Source organism: Xiphophorus couchianus, chromosome 18 (genome assembly GCF_001444195.1).
Source record: "Xiphophorus couchianus chromosome 18, X_couchianus-1.0, whole genome shotgun sequence".
NCBI classification, from domain to species: domain Eukaryota; kingdom Metazoa; phylum Chordata; class Actinopteri; order Cyprinodontiformes; family Poeciliidae; genus Xiphophorus; species Xiphophorus couchianus.
The window spans coordinates 19,170,731-19,193,458 of record NC_040245.1 but is presented as its reverse complement, the minus strand read 5'-3'; the positions used below and the strand labels follow the sequence as shown (position 1 = coordinate 19,193,458).

The 22,728-nt window shown below is 36.7% G+C and overlaps 4 protein-coding genes across 4 annotated transcripts in view; 1 reads left to right on the top strand and 3 right to left on the bottom strand.

Moving 5' to 3' along the window:
- The window catches only part of slco1c1 (solute carrier organic anion transporter family, member 1C1), a 35,057-nt gene extending 27,725 nt beyond the window's left edge, over positions 1-7,332 (top strand). The window contains exons 11-15 of the mRNA XM_028045645.1: positions 625-790; positions 1,011-1,183; positions 5,056-5,120; positions 5,323-5,440; positions 5,718-7,332. Coding sequence (XP_027901446.1) covers positions 625-790; positions 1,011-1,183; positions 5,056-5,120; positions 5,323-5,440; positions 5,718-5,958 — 763 coding nt within the window. The 3' untranslated portion in view covers positions 5,959-7,332. The remainder of the gene's footprint in view (positions 1-624; positions 791-1,010; positions 1,184-5,055; positions 5,121-5,322; positions 5,441-5,717) is intronic.
- A 1,629-nt stretch (positions 7,333-8,961) lies between these two features.
- Positions 8,962-13,141, bottom strand: bcap29 (B cell receptor associated protein 29). Its single transcript, XM_027999306.1, has 8 exons — positions 12,984-13,141; positions 12,447-12,547; positions 11,927-12,027; positions 11,411-11,558; positions 11,019-11,154; positions 10,749-10,851; positions 10,231-10,331; positions 8,962-9,923 (listed from the first exon to the last, which is right to left on the bottom strand). The coding sequence occupies exons 2-8, from the start codon at positions 12,536-12,538 to the stop codon at positions 9,888-9,890; spliced, it is 717 nt and encodes a 238-aa protein (XP_027855107.1). The 5' UTR covers positions 12,539-12,547; positions 12,984-13,141; the 3' UTR covers positions 8,962-9,887.
- Positions 13,142-14,003: 862 nt separating this feature from the next.
- On the bottom strand, positions 14,004-17,466 carry dus4l (dihydrouridine synthase 4-like (S. cerevisiae)). The gene is made up of 6 exons (XM_028044562.1): positions 17,141-17,466; positions 16,918-17,039; positions 16,682-16,799; positions 16,341-16,463; positions 14,428-14,654; positions 14,004-14,336 (listed from the first exon to the last, which is right to left on the bottom strand). The coding sequence occupies exons 1-6, from the start codon at positions 17,218-17,220 to the stop codon at positions 14,071-14,073; spliced, it is 936 nt and encodes a 311-aa protein (XP_027900363.1). The 5' UTR covers positions 17,221-17,466; the 3' UTR covers positions 14,004-14,070.
- A 913-nt stretch (positions 17,467-18,379) lies between these two features.
- Positions 18,380-21,899, bottom strand: rflnb (refilin B). The gene is made up of 3 exons (XM_028045790.1): positions 21,332-21,899; positions 20,495-20,589; positions 18,380-20,112 (listed from the first exon to the last, which is right to left on the bottom strand). Exons 1-3 carry the CDS (start codon positions 21,530-21,532, stop codon positions 19,794-19,796), a joined length of 615 nt encoding a protein of 204 aa, XP_027901591.1. The 5' UTR covers positions 21,533-21,899; the 3' UTR covers positions 18,380-19,793.
- Between the last annotated feature and the right edge of the window lie 829 nt (positions 21,900-22,728).

Here is a 22,728-nt window from a genome sequence, read left to right as displayed (position 1 = left end):
TAGGTAAAGCATTCAAGTGAAATATGAATCTGTGGTTTTACCAAAATCTAGTTTGTGTGGCTTGGATTTATTTAGGCAAAACAACTATGTGCAACCACATTGATTATTAAACTTCTGTTAAATGGTTCCATTAACACCTACATTTAAAATACAATGGGTCATACTTTATAGAGTTAATTCATCAATTAATAGGAACAACAATTACAATAACTTTATCTAACCATTGGCTCAGCAGTGGCCACTGGGTGTTGTCTCTTGAGCTGCTCATCATGCAATGTGTTTGTGCTATAACACAAAATGAAAAGCTAAACAAAAAGGTCAAAAATGTCAGAATACTTTGGCCTTTGAAAGCTTTTGTATACTGGGTCTTCTGACAGTGAAACTGATGCTTTATCTGCAGAGTGTGCTTTGAAAGTTTAGCTCAAACAAAAGCAGCTGGAGCTAAGCCCAACTGATGTATGCAAGATGCACAGAGAAACACACACAATTCTGAAAAACTCTGACATTGATGGATTAGTACCATCGGTGTCATTGGTTTGGCAAGTATTAAATCTGTGTTAAATTCTTGTTTAATAATTTTTCTGTTTAGTTTGTAACATTGTCTTTCTGTTCTCTGTCTTCCAGTGTGGATAGTGTATCCTATGACAAACACTCACTTTTCATGCCCTGCAACTCGGATTGCTTTTGTTCATCGAGTGAGTGGGACCCAGTCTGTGGACAAAATGGCATCACATATGTCTCTCCTTGTCTGGCTGGCTGCAATACTTCTACAGGCTCGGGGAAAAACACAGTACGTTTGCCCACTACTTACGTGGTATTGTATGTACGTAGAGCACCTTTAGGTGCATTTTACTTATCTCTATCTGTAAGTATAGGTTCTCAAAGGAACATAACAGAAAGCTGTGCTTTGTACTCTATGTTCTTATTTAGCCTGTATTGTTGAGAGTATGTACGTACAGTATATACATATGTGTTTGTCCTGCTTTATGTGTGACTGTGTGTCTCTCCAGGTCTTCTCTAACTGTAGCTGTGTCGGTGTGACTGGTAACTTTACGGCCGGAACAGGTCAGTGCCTCAACAAGGAGGACTGCGACAGGATGTTTCCGTACTTCCTAGCTCTCTCTGTCATAACTTCCTTCATCATCTCGCTTGGTGGGACTCCAGGATACATGTTTCTCATCAGGTCAGCTTTAAATTTATAGTCCAATGGCAAAAGACATACTATTACTAATTGTGGTGGCCATAGTTGGTTCTGGGATTAAATCCAATCTGGACTCCTTTCTGCATGGGGTTTCGCATGTTCTTCCCATCCAGGTGTGGGTTCTGTCTCTGACTTCTTCCTATAGTCCAAATACGCGACTGTTAGATTTTCTGATTTTGTTAAATTGCCTTTAGGGAAGAGTATGTGTATTCTGCCTGTTGCCCAGTGTCTGCTGAAAATACAAATTATTTATTTATTATTTTTATTACTGTGCCGACACACCACACACAAGTACATGTGTGGTTGTGAGCGTAAAATGTTATTAGAAGTTATTAGAATACCCCGTATTGTGGAAAGCAAAAAGAATCACACAATGTTAGTAGATAAATATGGAATCAGAGTAATTTGTATTTTGCAGATAGATATCTGCATGTCAAATTTATTTCTTGTAAAAAGTACTGCTTGCTGTTAAAGTTGTTATTATATTGAGCTGATTGACACAAAAGATGGCCACACTAATAAGAGTGCTATTAGTGAGGAGAAGAAAAAGTTCTCCAAAACGCAGCTTTTGAAGTAGGAAAGTCGGCATGGATTTTGGCAACAAATGTTGAATGTTCCCAAGCTACCATGAAAGCCAGAGGAGGTGCAAAAAAAGAGATCTGTTTGTAATTTTGCTGGGTTAATTGCTTGATTCTTTGTTGTACCTTTAAGCACTGAGTAGTTCCATATTTTTCTCCTGTAGTCTACTTGATTTGAAAAAGAAAAACAAAAAATTACCACACAGCTTTTTATAACATCGACAGCCTATCTGTGGTTTGTTTTTTTCTATATTAATCAGAGAACTCCTAACTGAGCACCTTTGAGGAGTAGTGATCACATATTTCTTTCCAGGAGTTATAAAACATTAATATATGATTAAAGTAAAGATAATTTAAGATAAGATAAATCTTTATTGTCATTGTCTCAAGGACAACGAAATTCAAAGGGTGCCATCAGTTGGTGCACATGCCCAAAAACAAAAAATAACTGTCTCACAATTCACACACAACGCAAGAATCAACAAACAACTGGCAGAAAAAAAAAACAAAACAAAAAAAAACACCGTAAAAACCATCATATACTGATAGTTCTATATTTTTAGTACAGAAAACACTGTACCGTTACATTTTCAGTTATCGTACAGAAAATGTGCCATTCTTCCACTTCAAGGCTCACTGTTTTTTTGCGGTACATGCAACAGTGATTCAGTTATTTGTGTCTTACTCCATTCTATTTATTATACACACCAAGAAACAGAGAAGATCTGGCCTTTGTCATGACATTATGTAATAAGCAGCAAACCGCAGCCACTGAGGTACTGAGCTACTTTCTGCCTGGTGTGGCATAATCTAAATCTAATAGAATATTATTTTAATCATCCAGTATGTACACAGTGTCCAGTAACTGCTTTATTCATTCAACCTTCATAACGGACTTTCGTAATCGTTCTTTCATTCACTTGCAAAACATCTTCATGTTGTTTGTCTCTTTGAACAATTAATCTATTTTTAAATATGAACATCACTGAAGTATCTGGACTTCAGCATAAATAAAAAAAAATAATGATTCAGTCATATTTGAAGTATTAGTAACTGGGATAGCAATATTTTTCTGTTCCGTTAGGAGGAGAGTTTTGATTTAACATAAATGCACCTTATATATTTCTGTTAATTAAATATGAGCAAAGCCTAGGTTGCCCTCTGCAGAGAAACAGTGATTCTGTCTAGTGTTGGGGTTTCGTTGTCGGAATAGCTAAGCCTCTACCCAACTAACTCCCTACTTTGAGAGGTTAACATCTAATCATCTCTCCAGCCAGCGGGTTCTGCGATTACTAGTACTGCTGCCAAGTTTTATCCTGATCTGAATCTGTAAAAAATCTATGTTGCTGATTTATCGAGGATGAGGAAGACTCAACTGGCTTTTGGCTGCCTACATCTGCGTGTCTCACCGCTCCACCCATGAATTAGTCAGACTGAGTGTTCCTGCAGTTTACTAGCATTCACAGATTTGACCCATTAATGTTCGTTCTCCCTCTATTTTACTGCTTGGTCTTGACTGTGAGCCAGGTATGATTTAGTGATTCGTACACAGCCCCAGGGGTGTTATTTTGCACATTAGTCAACCTTTAAAAAGTCACTTTTTCTTTTACCACATACAGATGTGTTTCGATGGTTAACTCTGTTACCAGGCTCACATCTGTTTAGCTGTTCTCTGTGCTAGCTCTCTCTAACGCCACTTCCTTTAGATCTACCTCAGTACTTGTTGTCTCCAAAGTTAAACATAATCTCTATTACACCACTATTGTCTACATTTGTTGCACATCATTCAATCATACATTACATAGTAACCGTCTTCAAAGTTATTGTCAAAACTCACAAATCCTTCAACTAAAAACTCTTTTCATTTAATCTGTAAACATTATTAAGTCTGATTTTCTGTAAAAGAAAACGGGAATCATTATCATCTGAACTATTTGTAATCAAAATCATAGATAATCACTTCTGTAAAAGAAAACAGACAATGTTCAAACATGCCTTTTGTCTTTGGGCTTGCATTGTTATTCAAAGTGTTGTATTTAACTATTTAATCATAAAAATAAAGGATAGTCTCACCTATTTTGATGGATGACATAAATTATTAAAATTTAATTTTTTAACTTATGAATTTATGAAGACTGGGGTGAGTTACAACCTAGATGTGTCAGATGGTCAGCGCATATATGGATTACTTTATCAAGTTAATTTAATTAGCAATATTTTTCATTCTATTAACATCGGAGCAGTAAGATGAAGGTTGTAGGGAAATTATGCATTTTGTTTTTGAAAAATAAAATGACAGTGTTTTTTTTTTCATATGGGTTTTAAAAAGGTTTATATTTGCCGTATTTAATCACTCAGAAAAGATTCAAATAGGTTTAATGTTTTGTTTTTATACAAAACCATCAAGACCATCAACAAAAGACAAATTCTAGCTGACATGACTACCACAATGACATAAACATATCTATAGAAACATACAGTATTTTCAAGTTTAAAAGGACATTATTATTAGGAGAACTGAATTGTGAAGAACTACTATAGAGTAAATTGACAAAGACTGGGGAAGAAAAGCAGTCAGGTTTGAGATAAATTCATACAATCTGCAGATAATTCTAAAATATAAATGACTTTTCTTTAGTGCATTGCTACTATTAGTAGCTTTTGGCAATTAAAAATATAGAAAATGGTCATAAAATACACAAAGCATAATGGGAGAGCTGGTTCTCTTACTGTATTGAAGAAGTTGTGTTGTACCCAAACATTGTTCAGTCCTCAACTCTAAAAAAAAAAAAGTAAATATTTTAACTGTATGATTGTCAGGACACTCTTGTTCGGGAGATTTTTGATCTCAGGGAATTTTTTGTTGTTTAAATAAAGGCTGAAGAATGGAAAAGCAGTGTAACTGACTAGGATGACACTGAAACGAACATTGAGCAGGAAATTCAACAGACTTGAGCACCTCCATGTGGCCTAGAACTGGTCTTGGAATCCTTTGCAGAAACTCTCTTTAATTTCTCTACATCTATTCTTGATTTCTTTCCTGCTATGTATGTTGTTAGCACATATCAAGTAAGCACTTAAATCTTCTGCTTTTATTGCGATGCTAATGCCTGCTGGGGGCAGTCTCCACCTTGGTGGGTTGCTGGTTTGAATCAAATTTGTACAGTCAACATATTAAAGGCGTTAGATTGGAACTCATCAAGATAAACATATTCTGTTGCTTAGAAATGTTTTTTTTCCCTATATCTAAAAGATACTTAATTATTCTTTACACAGGTGCATAAAACCACAATTGAAATCTCTGGCACTTGGTTTTCATGCTTTGGCAACACGTACACTTGGTAAGTTTTCTTTGAAGAAGTGGTAAAGTCACTCACTTTAAGGTGAACTTACCTTCCTAAGGAGGTTTTCATTCTTGTTTCTTACAATGCCATAAAAGGTAAATGTCTGAATTATGGAGTAACTTTAACCATTCTGAACAGTTCTGCCTCAGTTCTCTTGGGTGCCATTCTAAGCCCCTTTTATTGCCTTGTGGTTCCACAGCAGGGATCCCAGCACCCATCTACTTTGGAGCAATTATAGACACCACATGCCTAAAATGGGGTCAGAAAAGATGCGGAGGCATCGGAGCTTGCAGAATCTACAATACCTCCGCCTACAGGTAGTGGGTGTGCACATTCACTTTTCATACAAATTAATAATTTCAGTTCATACAGCTTAAAATGAAATAATTTACACCCACAGTTCACGTTCCACAGTAAGATCTTGTTTTAGCCACATATTTAAAATCATTCATATTTTTTTCATCCTGAAATAGTCTTTTTGTACAACTTCTAAAATGTTGCTGATGCATCATGTACATGCATGATATCATGACAATCTGGCATCTTTCTCCTTGGTCCATTTTAGTAAAACACTCATTTCTTTATTCCCCTCAGGATAGCTTACCTGGGCCTGACTCTGAGCCTACGGACTGTCTCCTTCATCATCTGCATCCCGGGCTTCATCCTGCTCAGCCGACAGCTGAAGGAGGAGGAGAAAAAAAGCGTCCCACACGGGGCCCTAACGAACGGCGGGACCGAACTGGAGGTGCTCAGAAAAGAGGAGTTTGTGGTTTTGAATTCTGATCAAGCCATGCACACGACGGACAACAGCACAGACAGGCACACCCAGCTGTGACTGCTGAGAAACAGAAAAGACTCCAAGTGTCTGTCTTATAAGAAAGTACATCCAAAGTATGTACCCAGTGATGCACACACACGTGAATACCCACAACCACATATACCTATACATATAAATACATACATGCGTACAAGATTTGCAGGGAATCACAATTTCTGTTATCTCATGTCGACCATAAAATCTATAATTGTACCGTTGAATGTGTGGTGTTGAGACTCTGGCAGAAATTTAACCCGCCTGACAAATTCATGGAATGTACATTCTGCTGTTCTTCTCAAACAATCCGGATATAAGGCTCAGAATGGAAACGTGACTAGGAAGCGATGGCCACCGCTAGCTACAGCACTCCAGTTTGTTTTATACACCAGCATCTATTAAGCTGCCTCTGTAGATAGTTATTTTAAATGAAAGAGTTCTCCAAGGAGGTAAAGTGGCCTTAGAAATGAGAGGCACAGCAGGCTTTCAAAGAAGTGTTCTTTTTCTTATTTATAGGTTTTGACTGGTTCTTGGGAGGTGTTTTGAGGGTTTGCGGCTGTTGATGTCATGTTAAGTACACAATATGTGCCTCATTCACTCAACAGTTACCTCTGTGTGCCATCTGTCCTCTTGACTCGCATGTGAACAGTTATCCATTGAAATTTTTAAGCTGCTGGTCTTTAAAATTGCATAGAAAAGTGTTTACATTTTTAAATGTAGTGCAAAATAGACTTTGCCTTTAATGCCCCCCTCCTGCAAAGTTTGATTTGATTGTATTTCTGTGTTGTGTCCTTATGGAGTTAAAAAAAAAAACAACTTTGAAATTCACAACCTCTACAAATTAAAATGTATGTTTCAACATGATCTGCTCAAAAAAGTTTAAGCGATTATGATTTGAATGTGCACAATCCCCACAGTGTGCTCTACTATCTAATTCTGCAAAACATTTTTTTTAAGAAAACACACCACACTCAAACTCTTTCTAGTTTTCAGGAAAAAAATGTGTTAATTATTGTGTTTTAATGATTAGTGTTGCACCAGTTGGTTATTGCTATTCTCTGTGTTGAGTGTTTTTGAGGCACGTGGATAAGTAAAAGTATGTGAAGTGGAACTACAGGGAGTATTTCTGTATGATTTATATCTATAGTGATTGTTGAATATGCTCTGTTGGTTAGTAGTTTTTTTGTACTTTTCTGTGAGATTGAGGTAATTTGTGCCAAAACACTGAATCATTCTGATCTCTCAGGTTTCATTCCCAGATTAAGCTTGTTCTCAATAACCAGAAGCCATTTTTGCAAATTAGAGAGTCTCTCAAAGTAATATTAGAAACTGTATTTTAAATGTTTTAATGATACTCAAAAATGCACCTAACATTTTATACTAGAAATAATAATAATAGAAAAACGCCTAAATTTCATGCCTTAAGTTTGTAAATTCAAAGTATGAAACCTATAATACCAGTACAATGGAAAGGTCTGGTTTATTTTTTAGTCCTAAATCTGAGAAATACAAACTTTATGATTGTAACCTTCTATAAGACATGTCAGAAACTAAAAATCAGGGATTAAAGTGTAACAGTAACCTAAACTTATTTTATATATGTCTATATACAGTATATACGTATATAGTTCTGGAAAAAATTAAGAGACCACTTAAAATGATCAATTTCTCTGATTTTACTTTTTATAGGTATATATTTGAGTAAAATGAACATTGTGCTTTTATTCTATGAACTTCTGACATGTCTCTGAAATTCCAAGCAAAGATTTTGTATTTATTTGCAGAAAATGAGAAATGATCAAAATCAGTGCTTTCAAAGCTCAAATAATGCAAAGAAAACAAGTTCATATTCATTTAGAAACAACAATACTCATGTTTTAACTCAGGAAGAGTTCAGAAGTCCATATTTGGTGGAACAACCATGAAGTTTCCAATGGGGTTCAGTACAGTGGTCTCTTAATTTTGTTGCATATATATACACTTTGTGGGCACCCATGAATCACAACGTAAATGTCAAATGCAGTCCAGATATGTTTACAAAGGTTGGAAACAAATTTGAAGCTCTTTCTTCTACATAATGATTTATTTCTTTTCTAAGTATAGTTGTTAACAAACATGCGTTCACTGTAGGCTGCTGTTTTAATACTGGTAATAAAAAATACTGTCGTATCCCTCTGCATCAAAATATTTTGAGCCACTGCTTCTACTGTTCAGACTTAGACTTAGTATTAGTTAAAACAGAGCAGTGCAATTTCATCAGATTGGCTTTAAGTGTTAATGGGCTCTTGACTCACAGTCTTTCCATCCCTTCTTCAGTCGTAGTTGTTTTGGACTAACATTAAAACGCATTAATAAATCGTGCAACAGGAGTCTTGTAGAATTAAATTGTGAAAAACGGTGGGAACTGGATTTTTTTGCCCCACTTGGAGAGAGAGAAAATCATAACGGCCGTAGGCAGGTTTGATCTGTGTTCAAGTGTTTTATGCACAATGAGAAACTTTGGTGTGATTATCATAACCAAATCAAATGCTACAGTGGTGCTTTGAGAGGTCAATGTTTGGATTTGTTGTTTTTATGGTTGTAATGTAACAGTGTAATTTTTTTTTACAAATTACAAAGCAACCGAGTTCAAGGATTTGGAAGTATGGTTCATAATCTGCCTCCCGCAATCTCATTATCAATTAAAGGTTTTTATTGATGTCTCAAAAGATTCATCTCAGAGGTTTTTACCATTGTCTCTATTGAAAGTGTGTTTTTGTCCATGTCGCTTGTTTTGTTGTTCAGGTTCAGTAAGGCAGACGCGGAGAGAGCCGCTCACAGGAAGAAAAAAACATTACACCAATAATGTATAAAAGGCATTCAGCTGCATTAACGTAACCAGATTGTAAATAAATTTCCTGGATTATTTTTGTAAAATGTGAAGGAATATCATAAATGTCAATCAAAAATAAACATTTATTATCAAATATCACATCATGGTTTTGGTGGTGTTTATTAATGAAAGAACCCAAACAAAGCACAGAATAACCAAACCTATTTTTTTATTAAAGCACAGCTAAAAAGGCACTTCAACTGTTGTCTTTGTTCAAAAGAAAACAACGTGGATAGGTCATGCAAACCATGCTGTGAATCACTACTTCAACGTCTTTAGCATGGAGAACGAGGAATCACAGTGACATATATTAACCAAAATAACAGAAAGATGCTTAATAAAATAATCAAACATTCCTGTTTTGTAAACCATAAGTGTGAAATGCAGTGCAACAGCTATAGAAGTCTAGGAACCCATTAGGGTAAGCAACACATTAAAAAACACAAATCTATTTTGACATTTTAATTATATCCATTCATACTCTTTATTTATCAATTATAGGTGAACGCTAAGGATGGTGATTTTTTTACATTCTACTACATGGCAGAATTATGACTGTATGAGAGAGAACATCGGAAATGTAAAGACGATTCATTTAAGCCAAAGCCTACATTTAGGCTTTACCTACAAAGATGCATGTGCATGCTTTACGTTAACATGGAGGTGCAGAAGAGGTAGCTGCATTATACAATCGCAATGTAAAAACGTGTTTGAAACAAAAGCATTTTTTTATAACCTTTGAATGCAGTATTGGATGTCTTTAGCTTTCAGCACAAAGGACTAGAATCAACAGCTTGCACAAGAACTATTTTGATTTTAATTTAACTTGTGACATGCTCTGTGATCAAATAATCACCTTATCCTGCATAAAGTGTTTGCTGATTGATTTCAGAAATTCCTTCAGTTACGCTTCAGCGAGTGGAAATACAAAGTGACCATCATTTAACTACAAAAAAATATTCACCAAATTTTAAACCATCACAACTATCAGTCCAAAGTCTGCTCTTCTGCTTTATCAAATGGATGTGACATTTTGCAATGGCTTTCTTGCTGATTTGGGAAAGTTTAAACATCACCGCTAGTCGTCTTTTTTGTTCCCATTATCATGACGATTCTGGAAAAAAATAAAATAAAATAACATTACAATACCACAAAAGATTAGATTAAAGCTTCAAAGTTAAACATATGAAACATTTGAATTAAATCTCTTATGTTTTATCTTAATCTACACCAGAAACACCTAAACTATATGACTTATAGCAAACTGGCACCAGGTTAACGATGAAATACAACCTATGATGTGCCTCACAGGATAACATTTTTGCTAGATTAAGTGTGTGTTGCAGAAATTTGTGTATTGTGTGATGACAACTGTAAACCCTCCTTTTGCATTGTCCTGCTGTTTCTAAGTTTAGGATTACCTGAAGCTCCTGATGTTCCTTCAGCAGTCTCTCATACTCCCGGGCAAGTCCCTCCATCTGCTTCTTAGTCCCATCTGCCTCTGCCCGAGACTTTTTCAAGGCTACAAAAGGTGCAATCACACATAAAAACTAGATCTGTGCATTCACCTGCTTCAAAAGGCAATACTGAACCTTACTTGTATCAAGAGTATAAAAACTACGGTAACAACCTTTAGACTTTGTTCTCCTGGTTATTTGTGCTAAGCAGTTAAATTTTATTAGCCACAATGAATTCTTAGCTTAGCCAAAACATATTATCTTCCTTTAAAAAAAACAATCTACTCTTCTCCTTTACAAGTTCAATTGTTACAAACTCAATGGAAAAGTGTATTTTACTCCTTAGATTGAATGCATTTTATTAATAGGTCAAGATATTAGATTTTTTTTTACAACCTAACAGACTGGTTGATTCAAGTCATTTAAAAGTAGCTTATAGCTGCTACACATGCAAATAACATGAAAATGATATGAAAACTAACCGTCATCAGAGGACTTCAGCTCATCTTTCAGTTTGCCCACTTCCGTCCTCAACAGCTCCATGCCCTCTGCTGTTGCCTTATCACCAACTCCTTCCATCAGGGTCTGAAATAAAAGGAAAACCTTATTTTAACAAAAACAAAGACATCAAACTCAAACACAACTGAGTGAACAAACTGAACAAAAAAAAGAGAAAGATCGGCACTACAAAGAAGGAAAAACATTACAAACAATAAGAAATAAAAATCTTTATTTTTATAAGGGAGGCCTACCCTTTTCAGCTGCTCATTGTCCTTTGTGTACTTCTCCACTGCTGTATTAGCATCATCAGCCTGCATTTGCAGAGCAGCTGTGGTCCCCGACACGTCCGCCAGCTGATTAATTAAAGTGATCACTCGCTTCATAACCCTGAAAACAACAGAGAATGAAAGGACAGCATGGCAGCACTGTATGATTGACAGAGCTAAGACCCTTCTCCCGACTCTGATTGGTTATTTCAGACCGGGAGCGTTTGCTTTTTTCATTGATTATTTAGTATCATATTATATGGCCAGAACAAAGTGTTAACAAATAAGTTAAAAAATTTTTTTTTTTTTAATAAAAGTTACATACTGCAGCTTTAAACAAAGGATTGGGTTTACAGTAAATTAATTTGGAAACTCACAGCCAGAGGAAGACAGCGAAACCAGAGATGTAGAGGTTCCTTTGAGCCCGGAAAAGCTTCATGTGAAGGTGGTCAAACATGTTTGGTTGCACTTTAGCGTCTGTGCCAATTTCTTTACTTGAGTATTTTCTGACTTCTCGTACGGCATCTAAAGAATAACAAAAAGAACTGAGAATCTGTACATGATATTTAGAGAGAAACTTAAATATGTTTTCTGGAATCAAAGTCCAAGGATTTCTGTTGTATCGGACATCTGTCCCAAGGATAAAAACAATCCAAAACAAATAAGATAAATACATGAAAAACATTGACTTCTTGGTGTTGTTAATGCATTTCAAGAAAAATTATTAAAATAAACAGTAGCTGAAATGTCCAAATTTCACGATTATTTCCATGTTTCATCAAAATACTTTAATACATGTGAGTATGGGATTGTTTGTTTATGAGTGCAATATGAAGGTAATAAAGGCCAATATTGTTAGTAGCATGGACTGGACCAGAGACATTTACTCTTACCAAGAAAGAGAACAATAAGGACTATGATCATGGTGAGGAAAACTTTGTTCCAGAACCTGGCCATCCAGCTCCAAATTCTTAGCTGGAAAATAATCTGCCATCTGCAAGGGGAAAAAAAGAAACATTGTCTAAAAACTTAAGTCTATTCCTGTATGCTGCAACATCTGTCACAAAGTTTTTTAAAGGGATGTTACATTATGCTCAGTTACCAAAAAAAGACTAAGAGGGTGGAAAGTACTCAGCTGAAATTCAGCTTATTTTGAGGATGGCCAAGAAAGGAGTATTAAAAGTACATGTCCTTAATATCAATGCACTGCATTTCTCGTCTTACTCTATACTCAAAAAATAGAAGTTTTGCATGGAGGTGAGTGAAAGCCATGACTTACATCAGCACATAACTATTTCTTTGGCGCTATTCAAAAACTTTAACTGAAATATTAGATATGTGCTTCAAAATAATATGTCACTACTTGGGCCATATAAAAAATTAAATATCGCATCCAGGTAGTCCCATTCCTACCTTCTGGCTGAAATGAAAGGTATGCAGAGGATGAGAATGACGGCAATCTCTGCATAGAGAAAGAGAGCCACAGCAGTCCACTGTAAAGTCATCTTTTAATTCTGAAAATAATGAAACACGGGTAAACTTAAGAGGAAATCTTGGCAAACAAGTTTAACCAGCTTCACGTATAAACACATTCTTAACTCACAAGACATAAGCTAGAGCACAAAGAATGTGCTTCTTAGCTAGTTTTGCAGAACATAGAACCTAAATCCTCTGTTTACAATTCACAGAACTTTAACTTGCAGGTGTTGCTTTCGAATACAAATGAGAAAAAAGGTTTCATATGAAATACGAGCAGATTCCAAAGTGTTTAAAATGAGCTAATTTTTGGAGTGGAACCACGTTTTCATATATCTCACAAATCTATCCAACCTACTTACTGCTTAGGCTAATGCTACTGTTAACAAGGAAATTACGCCATGAATAGAAGTTAAGATTAGCAGTAAATACAGCATTCAGGTTGTATTTTGCTTTTAAAGCTACGAGACTTACCAGTAAATCGTCAAAATGCCAACTGAGGGGGAGTTTCTTCACAGAGTAAAGTTTGTCTTCCTGTTTTACCTCTTCCTGTTTCAATCACACTGATAAGTACGCTTTGGCTTCCCTGCCTCGCAGAAACGACACGTTAGCGCGTCCGCCATATTTGGAGTGGCATATTTGCTTTGTTAGGATTTTTTTCTTTTTTTTTTTTTGTTTAGAAAAAAGCATTGTTTGGAAACTGGACCATTTTTTAAATAAAAAGAGACACCAAACTTTAGAATCAACTAATTTGTATACAATAACATAGGTTCATTTTACTCTGATAGAGCAAAAATTAACACTGTATCGAATAAAACAAAATCTTACATTAGATCTTAATTTACTTTTTAAAAATATACGTATTTTCGATAACATTCTGTTTGCATGGTAATATAAAATTACTAAAAAGCTATCTAAACCCTTCAGTATATAGTCCTTTTTGTTAAATCCTGACACCATGGTTCCACGAAACTTTAACAGAAAACATGGAACGAGCATCACACACGACACTGTGGCAAAACTTATTTGCAAGTTTCAGAAAACTGGAAATGTTGCAGATCAACCACAAAGTGGTCCGCGTATTAATATGTGTATTCAAACTAATGGTAATCATACAGAGAACATTATATAAATAAAAACAGTTGTCCAATATAAAATGTTTATTTTTTCTATGGAGACTTATGGCCCATCTTGTAGATCTACACTGTAGATATGTATAAATAAATATTTTTATCTACATCACAGTATTTTTTAGACAGTCATTGATTGTAGGACCTCTGTGATAATTTGGTCACTTTCTCTTTTCGTGTCAATATTTGTAAACACAAAATGCAACTATTTTACCAGCTTATACAGTGTATAATTACATTGTATAGGCTGCATACTTATATAATGTATAAGCTGTTAATAGTGTATTTTACTTTGAATATTAATTAATAGAAAACATTTACACAAGCATGACAAAAATGCCTAAATAAAGATGACAATAAAAACAAAACTTTAAAATTTTATTCACCATAAAAATAAAGATACAAAGTAAAGTGATGATATTCATCAATGCTCATGGTTCAATATCTTGAACTGTCCCATATGTGTTCTGGAGGTACTCTATTACAGAAGAGGTACTGGACAGGGAATTGAACACCTTTCTCTCAGGCTGGGAGCTGACCCTTTCCAGCATGTAGATAAGATGGTGATGGAAGCATGTGAATGGAGTGCCCTGTTCAATGGAAAAGTCCACCCAGTCCCATATGCACTGCAGCGGAGTATCCTCATATCCTGCAAACATGGCGGGGTTAGCCAGCAAGCCCCGAGCGGCCATCACACCTGTACAGTGACAAAAACAAGAAAAGCATTAGAAACTATAGAAAACATGCTGGCACTCATGAATGTATGACTGCTGGTCAAGCAAACATACCATCCACACCAGTAAGCTGGTGAGTAGACTCCACATCACGAAGGTACTTTATGTCTCCATTGGCAATGACAGAAACTGATACACTGTCCTTGATTGTCTTTATGGCGTCATAATGAACTGGTTGGTGGCGTTCCTCTGCTGTACGACCGTGGACTGTAATCCACGACACACCAGCTGATTCAGCTTTCTGACACAGATCCACCGTCCTCCTCAAGTCCTTGTGGATCCTGTGGATGCAGAAGTTTCTTTAGAACACCACTGTAAAACAAACTGCTACTTAGAATTAAAGTGGCAAAAGTCTTTATGCCCCTTGTAAGTTTTCACATTTTGTCACGTCACAACCACAGGTGAAAGGAAAACGAAGCAGTCGACAAATTTCTTAACTAATAGATATTTGAAGAGTTAAGTTTGACTTCTTGAGTCTACATTTTGTAAAACCCTGTTTGCATCAATTACATCTTTTGAGGAACGTCTCTTCAAATTTTACACATGAAACGATTAAGATGGTTGCCTATTCTTCTGGTTCAAGTGTGTCTGCAGGGGTGCTGCCAGGAATCTTGGGACCCATGACAAAAAATTTAATTGGGGCCCCCCTTCGCAGCTGCTGTTACAATTTCTGGAGTCTATCTGACCCATCAAAAGCATCACAATTTTAAAGGCTTGCAACTGCCTTGCTTTCTTTGGTTCAATTCTGATATGATCACAATATTCACTAGTGAATTTTACATGCAACAGTCCACATACTGCATGCAAATAGGTTGCTTTTTTATCATTAGTTTTAGCTTATTGAAATGTCTCTCCCCCACCAGCAACAGTCACAGGCAATGTGTAAAATGTACATGAAGCAATCCAGACTTCTCAAAAAATGCTATATAGTTGCATTTTGTTCAAGCTGCAGAATATAACTTTAATAAAAAATATGTGGGTTTTTCTTCATATTCGTTAAAGCTGTCACCATGTCGTGACAGTTTGCTATGAAACAGATAATCTGTGAAAAGATCAATTTAGGGGCCCCTAAATGTCTGAAGGGCCCCTACCAGCAGCTACTGAGTTTTCCTTGCCTTGATATACCAGTCTTACAATTCTAGATCTCAGAGGTGCTAACATCAAACATGTAGAGTTAGCTGTAGACATCTGCTGCGAGGGCCTCGCTATGCTTCTCTGTGACTAATCAGTTAGGTGGAGATCTGTGTTTCGGCTTTAACAATTTTACAACTTTTGTACAGATAGAGCTTTCTTTTTTAGGACTGTCCATTTAGATGAATGGCCATGTCTGGATAAGATAGACTATACTTTACTCCTCCTTTCCATTTTTGAATAAAGCTTAAAGTTTTTCATTTTGTATCTTATGTATCTGTATCTTATGTTTTCTCCTACATATAATGTTGTTTTTAAGTTATTTATGTGCCCAAAGGTCTGTATTATTATTATTATTATTGTTTTTTTATGTGTCCATTTATGTGGACACATAAATGAATGTGTCCACAATTTTCTCCATGACCTGTTTTGTGTGTGTCTTCATGATGCTATTATAGAACTGAGGCCTTTATAGAACTGTTGGACTTGTCCTGAGATTAAATTAAATACAGACAGATTATTTACTAATTAGGTGGGTGATATAGAAAATTTGTTGCACTGGATTTGAATCAGTGGTAACAGGACAAAGGAGACTGACTAGAAATGCATGCCACACGTTTCAGTTGCAATTTGTAAAAATAAATAAATAAATAAAACTTTGAAGACCACATATCATTTCTCTTCTGGTTTAGACTGATGCACTACTTTCTGTTGGTTTATCACATATAATTCCAGGAAAATTAACTAAGGTTTGTGATTGTAGGGGTATGAATACTTTTACATGGCCCTGTCAAGGATACATGACCAATGAATTATCCAAGTGCTACAGGGCTTACCTGATCTTGATGGATGTTGTGTAGTTTGGATTGTCCACCTGGTTTCTGACGTGTCTCACCATGTCTTTAACAAGCTCAGGCTTGTTAATGAGGCATGCACCATAACCAGATGACATAGCCCACCTGAAAACACACCAGATAAACTAATCAAATAATTTGCTAGGTTTAGACATATGCTCAGAGGGCATGGAGGTGAACACATTCGTGCATAATTGTCCCTAGAATATGAATCAGTACAGGCAAACATTTGTGTTCATTAGATATCAATCACCTAAAATGATAGAAATTAAACAGAAGTAAAAGATATACTGGCTTAGGGCTTATGCCCCCATAAGCAGCACCTCTGCGGACAGCCACAGTTGAGGTCAACTCCATCTGAGAAAGGTGCCACCACGCAAGCTGCATCAGCCAGGGTCTGAGCATCATGGGCAGCAAACTGCACTATGAGGGGTCGATCACCTGAGGAAAAAATTTAGTATTTCTACTCAACACATCACCAAACACAATCAACTTATCAATTTCTCTTAATTATTTGCGCACTGTTGTAATGAGTGATATTTGGAGAGACAGCACTCACGTTCATTGGTGGTAAACTCGCTGTCTCTGGCTTTGACAGATCGTAAAAAGTCAGTTGCAACTATCATTGGGGTAAAGCAGATGTCACAGTTGTACTTTCTGACTAGAGACCTGAATGCCAACCTGTGAGAAACATATCAGCAGCAACAGACACATCACAAATGACAACCTTTGGAGATCAAACTGAGTTATCTATTGCAATGCTAGCTACAGAAAAATCTTACTTTGAATATCGAACCATAGGGGCGCAGATCTTCAGGACTTTCCCCTGTTCAAACATGTCCATGATGCTGCCTGTCTTCATTCTTCATGTATAACTTGTTAGCCACACGCTAACTATCCGGGTTTCAAGAACAGTACATTGACTGAAAAACTAACACGACAACCTGACATCTATCTCATTGTTTTCGTAATAAAGTGAAGGCTGGTATTCAGCACGAAAATCCTCTCTCAGACGTCCATTGGTGGGAAAACAAATCCCCCGGTGTGTGTGGAAAGTGAAAACAACTGAGGAGCCGCGCGCACGCTCGCAGGAAACGTGGGCGTGTGTTTAGACCTCTGAACCGAAACGTCACACAACACAGCGTCAGCTTCTTCATTTTTTAAATTAATTATTTTTTACTCTTATCGGTATTAGAACGACTCCCAAAGTAACAAATTATAGTAGGAAAATAAAAATAAAAAAAAAAAAACATGAACGTTTTTATTCCGGTTTTACTTCGAAGTCATGCTGGCTTCAGGGTCCCTAGGGAAAAATCAAAATTCCTGATGTACCCCCCAAAAAGTTGGCTAATGTAGGAAACGTGAAGACTAAACCGTAAGTTGGAACATTTGGAAAATGAAAACTAAAAACATAAAAGTAGACTATGTAATGTCAACTTCAATTGTCTAGTCAACTAATCTTTGATTAAATAAATATAATTTCAGCACTCTATACAAAGACGATCACATTTTTAAATTGCAGGAGGTTATGGATTATGCGAAACCTTTTTTCCCTACTGAAAAAAAAAGTACAGAAAGTGAACAGGCAAAATCAAGACGTGTTTTTGTTTATACTGAGTCCGGTGTAGTTCAGCATGTGCTAAATAATGACAAATGAAATGATCCGAAAACCATGACGTAATAGTGCCCACAAAAGCAATGATGTACTTCTGGTACATGAATGGTATCAATAGATATACACTTATAAATACACATTATACAAGTGACAAAAACACAAGAACAGACCTGGCTGGAAAATTACCTTACATTGTACCTTCACGCTAAAGCCACAAGAGGGCACTGCAGTAGCACAAGACTAAAAAGATTGAACCCAAAGAAACAAACATCAGAGCAAATTACTCGTTCTCAAAAAGGAGAAACATAAATTAACTTTTTATTTATTTTATGCAGGATTTATGGCTGAAAAAAATATTGAAATCATGGTGTATGTGCATTTTCGGAACGCATTCACCCTCAACATATCACATCAAGAACCTTTTTTTATTTGGTAGCATAGCAAGCGTAGCATCCAAAGTTTGAACTAGAAAAGTTTAACAAGGTTTATCAGTTAAAACTGATATGCAGACAATGTCTAATATCTAAGAGTAATCACACGATGTTAAAAATAAGACAAAATTGTTTATTTTATGAAGTGTTTATTTTATTCAGACATCAACCAAGTGATGGAAATGAATAAGGCACAGAAGGCATTTCAAAATAAAATGAACAGTGGAAAGAGCATGTTAATTAGTTTTTAAAAACTCACTCACAATAAATAAAACATAAAAATAAAAAAGTCACACCACAATTAATAAAAGAATGTAGTAAGCCAGTGATTTATGCCATCATTACTGAATAGCTAAATAGGGTGTCATTTGTGCTACCTGGTTAATCTAAATTTATACACTGGAAACATACATCTTCATAGTATTTACATCATGCGAATTGGGTGAGCAAATTAATGTTTATAAAAAGGGATGGAAGAGCGCTGCACTACGCCATGTACATTGAAAATACTCTGCAAATAAAAAAGATTAAGAACCTGCAAGTCTAGGAAAAGGATTTCACCTACACACAATGTGGATCTAATCTATTACCGATCAAGTCCAAGGCAACCTGTTCCAACAGCCCTCTCATGTCAAAACTAATTAGATTGACACATAGCCCAATTAAAAGCCCCGTTGCATCTTTAAAAAGGTAATAAATCTTTAAAGAAATTAAAATACTCTGAGTGCTTGATCAGATGATAGCGGGTGTGCTAATGGAAACAACTCATCTCGGTGCAAGATGAGTTGAGTTTGTCCCCAGATAAAAAATATCTTCTCAAATAAAGGAGCACTTAATAGTACTTTCAATAAACCTACCGGGCCATAAATACATAAAAGGTCAACTTTGTAAAAATCAATTCTCATCTTTGCTGTACTAGAGCAGATCCTCTCCACAGTTTTGGATAACGACTACAAGGAAGATACACAAACACCACAGCAGGTTGGTGGCTAGCATCAACATTAAGCTTCAAAGCAAACACATCCACCTAAACCCAGAAATAAGCTCCATTCTCTGATCAAGCAGGAGCACAAAACATCTGATAAAAGACTACAACAATAAGAGCATTTGGTAGATGTTCAGGTTTCAGTGATGCATTTTAAAAGGCCCAAAGAGGAGGACCTAGCTGGTTTAACTGTGATGACCTCCAGTCCAGAAACCACCACTCAGGTGGGCTATAAACAAAACAATAGGCCAGAGAAAAGATGACCAGGTCTATAGATATTTCTGTTTGTGATGAGAAGCAAAAAGAAAAAACCCCCCCCAAAAAAACCAAGTGAGCTTGAACTGACTTTTAGTGCAACTTAAGTGGGCACATCAGGACAGGATGCCCCCTCATCTCCTCTTCCTTCACTGAAGCAGCCTCCTGCTCCCAGCCACTTCCAGCTCCACGCTGGACAAGAAGCGCTTGGACAGTCGATGGGCGTCATAGTTCAGCTCCGTTATGTAGACTGTGCTAGTTTTCTTGGGGTAGATGATTGTGGTGCTCTTGTAGCGGTTGGGTCGATGGCGGGGCTGGAAGTTCAGCTGGGTCTTGTAGTGACGCCACGTACTGTGCGGCAAAGCCACAATTGTCTGCTGGCAGTGTTGGAGGCCCTGGGCCCTTGGCTGGAGGGCCACATTTTGGATGAAGTGACGGTCTGAGTCATAGTTCACAAATGACGTGTATCTGGAAATGAGATAAAGTGTTAGTGAACAAGCATCAGATTTCAATCAACTACCGAACCGTAGTGAATTTGTGTTTCACCAAAAGGTCACAAGCAGTTATCCAGAGTTTATATAAAGTATGAATGGATTTAGATTTTCCCCAGAGGCTAGCAGCTAATCAGAGCTAAATTAAGAGCAAAGTCAAATTTAAACAGCATGAAACAACTGTAGTTTCTAATTTTTTTATGAAAATGTTATTTTATGAATCATTTAACCTTTATTATAACTAATACATTTTCTCACCAAACTATCCAGTAAAATTTTAAGTACTTTTCAGAGCACTCCACAGGCCAACATTAGGCCCTAAGCAGCGATCGTGTCTTGTTCTGATAAGGTCAACCTACCTCAGTTCTTGTGATGGTAACAAATCAAGGGCTATGCCTTCTCCAAATGATAGAGGCTGTAGTAGTGGGAGAGTTCCACTTGTTGAAGCTAAGATCTGAAAATAAATAAATAAATAAATAAAATTCTTAGAAATCCACCACATGCATAAATATCAACCTGAGGCATGAGCATCAATAAAGTTTTGCATATTTTTTTGTGGAAAGGCAGTTGGAAGCATATTTGAGAAAAATGGCAGCATGCATCTTTTATCATCCAAAATAGAAGTGGGATAGCATTTATCTAGAATGTGAAATAATAAAGTCTCAACTTCACCAGCCCAAGTATTTTAGACTACATTAGATATAATCAAATGCAGTCTTGACTCCTAAAAGATTTTTTAAAAAGTGCAAAAAACAGCCCTTTTAATTTAGCTCAAAATCTTTGGGTACAAACTAATTAGCAACTTTCATTATAACACTAGTCACCTGCCCATAAATTTGGCATGCAAAAAAGAATAGGCAACTCCTAGAGCTACAACTTATATTGGTGGAGTTCTCCTGCCATCCTAAAAATTGTGCCGCTCTGGGGTTGAGCCATAATGCCCATATCAAAAATCACCACCGAGTCAAATATGGTGCTAATATTATCAGTAAACCGGAGTTTACAAGTATGTGCTGATTAAAAGATCTATATAAAAAAAATACTTAATAGGGAGAAAAAACAAAACATGCCCTGTGACCCGACTTAAAGGTTAGACTATTAAAAATTAATTAAAAATAAAGTTAAAGAGCATGAAACATCTGAACTCTGAGTTTATAACATCAGGTATATTGTAAAGCACAGAAGATATTACATACCAGAGAGGCCCTTCCTTCTTCCTCAGACACCAGGTTCACACCACCGGCTTTCTCTGCACCCACAGGCTGCAGCCAGGCGCTTGGGCTCGGACTCGGGGGTAAACCAGAGTCCGGGCTATCGAGTCCTCTATCAGTCCTGGTGCAGCTCATATCCAGAGGATCTCCGTCGATTACATTTGGCAAGTCCAAGCTACCAACCATTTCTGGTCTTAAGTTGCAAAAATCCAGCTGACGCCGCCTGTGACAGAGAAACTCTTGCAGATTTCGCGTCCCTCGTGTTACTGCAAAAAACTTCTTCCCGTTCTGAACGCACCACTACAGGCTGGAAATATCATTAACCTGAGGGGGGGTTGGACTCAATCTCCGAACAGCTTCATTGCCTTTCAACTTCCTTCACTTTAATAGTAAAGCTCACCAGACTCCCCTAGCCTCACGCCACACTTCAAGTTACAGTGGGACCGTTCATTTACATCTGTGCAGGAATCAAAGAGACTGCGGTAAACCAACCACCCGCGGCTGCTCTTCAAACTTCAGGCCCCTCGAAGGGGGGGCTTTCACAACCACAAAGACAGGAAAGGAAACGCCTTTACAAGCGCTGATTGGTTGGAAGATAATTGGCAAGAAGAGGCCAGGCCAGGATTTGGGACTTTTTCCAGACCTACATTGAAATTGGCCCTTATTAAGCTTAGGTTGATATGCTTTCCTGGTATTGTGCACAGCGTGCAAGTAAAACAACACAAACTCACTTAGATTGAGCATAAAGCAGGGGATGGGGAGAATCAATGGAAATGTTTTAATAATCGTGGTGTTTTGGAGTGTACAAAACCAAGATTGGTAAGGAGCATGGTGAACCTGGAAGGCTGGAATTAAAATAAATAGGTGCAGTAAATGAATAGTTTTTTGTATTGCAGAGACTCTTACACATGATGCATTATCCGAAAGCTGATCAGATGTATGAAACCTAATTTCTAAATATTGAACTGTTAAGTAAAGAAATAATTACCTGCACTTAATCACATGTGCGTTGCAATATGCACACTCATGTCAAATGTTGACATTTTTCAGGTTACGACCACTAACTTCTGTGTATGTTATTGGGAATCCATAAACCAACACAAAGTAGTGTGTAATTGTGAAGTGGAAGTAATATGTTTTATTCACACATAAAAAACTGAAAATTCTTGCAATCATTTGCGTCCCCTTTCCTGTCAATATTCTTCCAGCAATAGCTATTTATATAAATTAAAACATGCACACCTGGACACCATTAAAAAACTGATTGCAATAGATTTTATCCAAGGGTATCAGAGTAGGCTGCAAACAAATGCACAGCACAATTTTCAGACTTTCAATTAATGAAAAGCATTAATATTTTCCTTCCACATCACAGTCATGTA